This window comes from Fukomys damarensis, unplaced genomic scaffold (assembly GCF_012274545.1).
Source record: "Fukomys damarensis isolate Sample0158 unplaced genomic scaffold, DMR_v1.0_HiC HiC_scaffold_7, whole genome shotgun sequence".
NCBI lineage: Eukaryota > Metazoa > Chordata > Mammalia > Rodentia > Bathyergidae > Fukomys > Fukomys damarensis.
In genome coordinates, this window is record NW_022900919.1 from 1,857,813 (window position 1) to 1,860,002 (window position 2,190).

The window sequence follows — 2,190 nt, forward strand, 5'->3', positions numbered from 1 at the left end:
AAAAAAAAAAAAAAAAAAAAGATTATCCTTCCTGCATTGGATGATCTTGGCTTCTTTGTCAAAGATCATTTCACCAAATATATGTGCATTTATTTTTGTGTTTTCAGTTCCACTGTTCAGTATGTCTGTCTCTATACCATTATGACAGTGTTCTGTATGTAATAGAATTTTCGTCTTTATTGTTATAGAAAGATATATTATATTCCCACTGTGATTGTGATTTGTCTGTTTCATACTATTTGTTCTTTTCATTAGATAAATTGATTGATTTTTGGTTTCTGTATATACAGAGTCATTTTTTACAGGTCAAAATTGTAGAAATAATGAGGAAGTGACACTTATACGCAAAGCTGATTTGGAGAACCACAATAAAGATGGAGGCTTCTGGACTGTGATTGATGGGAAAGTATATGACATAAAGGATTTCCAGACGCAGTCTTTAACAGGAAATAGTATTCTTGGTAGGCCATACTTTTTAGTTCATAGTTAAAGTTCAGATATGTGTTATTTTTTGTTTGTTTTGAGACAAGGTCTTGCTATCTACTTCAGACTGGCCTTGAACTCACAGTATAGACTAGACTAGGCTTGCCTTGGACTTTTGGTGATCCTCCTGCTTTAGCCTCCCAAATGCTAGAGTTATAGGTGTCTCCAACCATGACCAACTGCTTGTATTATTTTATTGTTATTATTTTTTCCCCATTAAGTATTTTTTTCCTTTTATTGAGTTGGTATATTTTAGGTATACAATACAGTTACATTCATTATTGGGATCTTGTACCTTTGCATGATAGGTGGTCTTGGTTCTCATTTTTTTCCCCTTGTCCCTGCCCTCCCTTCACCCTCTTTTCCCCTCCCCATTTTCAAACACTTTATTTCCATTTTTTCCTTCCTCATTAAGTCTATTGGTACATTTAAAGCAAACAATACAGTTACATTTATCATTGGGATCTTGTACCTTTGCATGATAGGTGGTCTTGGTTCTCATTTTTTTCCCCTTGTCCCTGCCCTCCCTTCACCCTCTTTTCCCCTCCCCATTTTCAAACACTTTATTTCCATTTTTTCCTTCCTCATTAAGTCTATTGGTACATTTAAAGCAAACAATACAGTTACATTTATCATTGGGATCTTGTACCTTTACATGAAATGTTTTTGTTGCATTATTATTTTTAAGCACATATAGCTAAGGTTGTAAGTGATCTCTTTAGTTCTACTCCAGCCTCTACAGATTTTCATGTATCTCTTGATTTTGGTTTCTGTCTTATCAACATATTCAGGCACAGTTAAAGAATATCTCATCACCGTGCATTTTTCCCCCAATAAATACCTCTTGGAACTTGTTCCCAGCTCTGAGTTGGTCCAGGCAAGCCTGAGAGAGGGTGAGAGATCAGTGTACTCTGTTAGCCTTCACCTTGAGTTCAGCTGCTTGACTTATTTCTTATGTGCCATTTCAATGGGAACTGTCTGGGCACATTGACTGAAGGTGTGTTGTGCTTTTCTTTCCATTTTAGCTCAGTTTGCAGGGGAAGACCCAGTAGTGGCTTTGGAAGCGGCACTGCAGTTTGAAGACACCCGGGAATCTATGCATGCGTTCTGTGTTGGCCAGTATTTAGAGGTGAGGCCGTGTACCTATTGGATGATGTGGGGTGTGTCATGGGAGGTCTTTTCTATGAGAGAATGATTTTTACTGTAATTTACTCATCTGGGCTGTCTAGGAGGTTATTGAGAGATAAACATATTTGTTTTGAGGCATTTTGATGAATCAGTTTATATTTGTTTATGCTAACATTTACGAGCTGGGCGTGGTGGTGCAGGCCTGTAATCCCAGCACTTGGGAGGCTGAGGCAGGAGGACTGCTATGAGTTTGAGGGCAGTCAGAACTTCTACACAGTGAGAACCTGTCTCAAAAACAAACAACAACAACAACAACAAAAAACAAGAAAAAAAAAGATTTATGATGTACTGATCTTGAAATTAAAAAAAAATTATCAATATGCAAGGAATCTACGCCTAAAAAGAGGTTAAATTTTGGTTGTTATAGTTTTATTGTAAGCTTACAGAAATTTAGAGTGGCTTACTGCATTGAGTCATGCAGTAACTATATAGAAGCATAATTCTTAGATGAAAATATGTCTTACCTATTTATGAGCATTGGATTTTGTTATTATCATTTTTTTTTTTTTTTTTTTTTGG

The 2,190-nt window shown here is 36.3% G+C and overlaps 1 protein-coding gene across 6 annotated transcripts in view; it reads left to right on the forward strand.

Annotated features, from left to right (window-relative positions):
- The window catches only part of Herc2 (HECT and RLD domain containing E3 ubiquitin protein ligase 2), a 189,282-nt gene that overhangs the window by 70,660 nt on the left and 116,432 nt on the right, over positions 1-2,190 (forward strand). For 5 of the 6 annotated variants that reach the window (XM_010612947.1, XM_033761041.1, XM_010612948.1 and 2 more), the window contains 2 exons: positions 291-461; positions 1,509-1,612. In XM_010612947.1, the coding sequence (XP_010611249.1) occupies positions 291-461; positions 1,509-1,612 (275 nt within the window). The remainder of the gene's footprint in view (positions 1-290; positions 462-1,508; positions 1,613-2,190) is intronic. The other variant, XM_010612945.3, reaches the window with a different exon arrangement.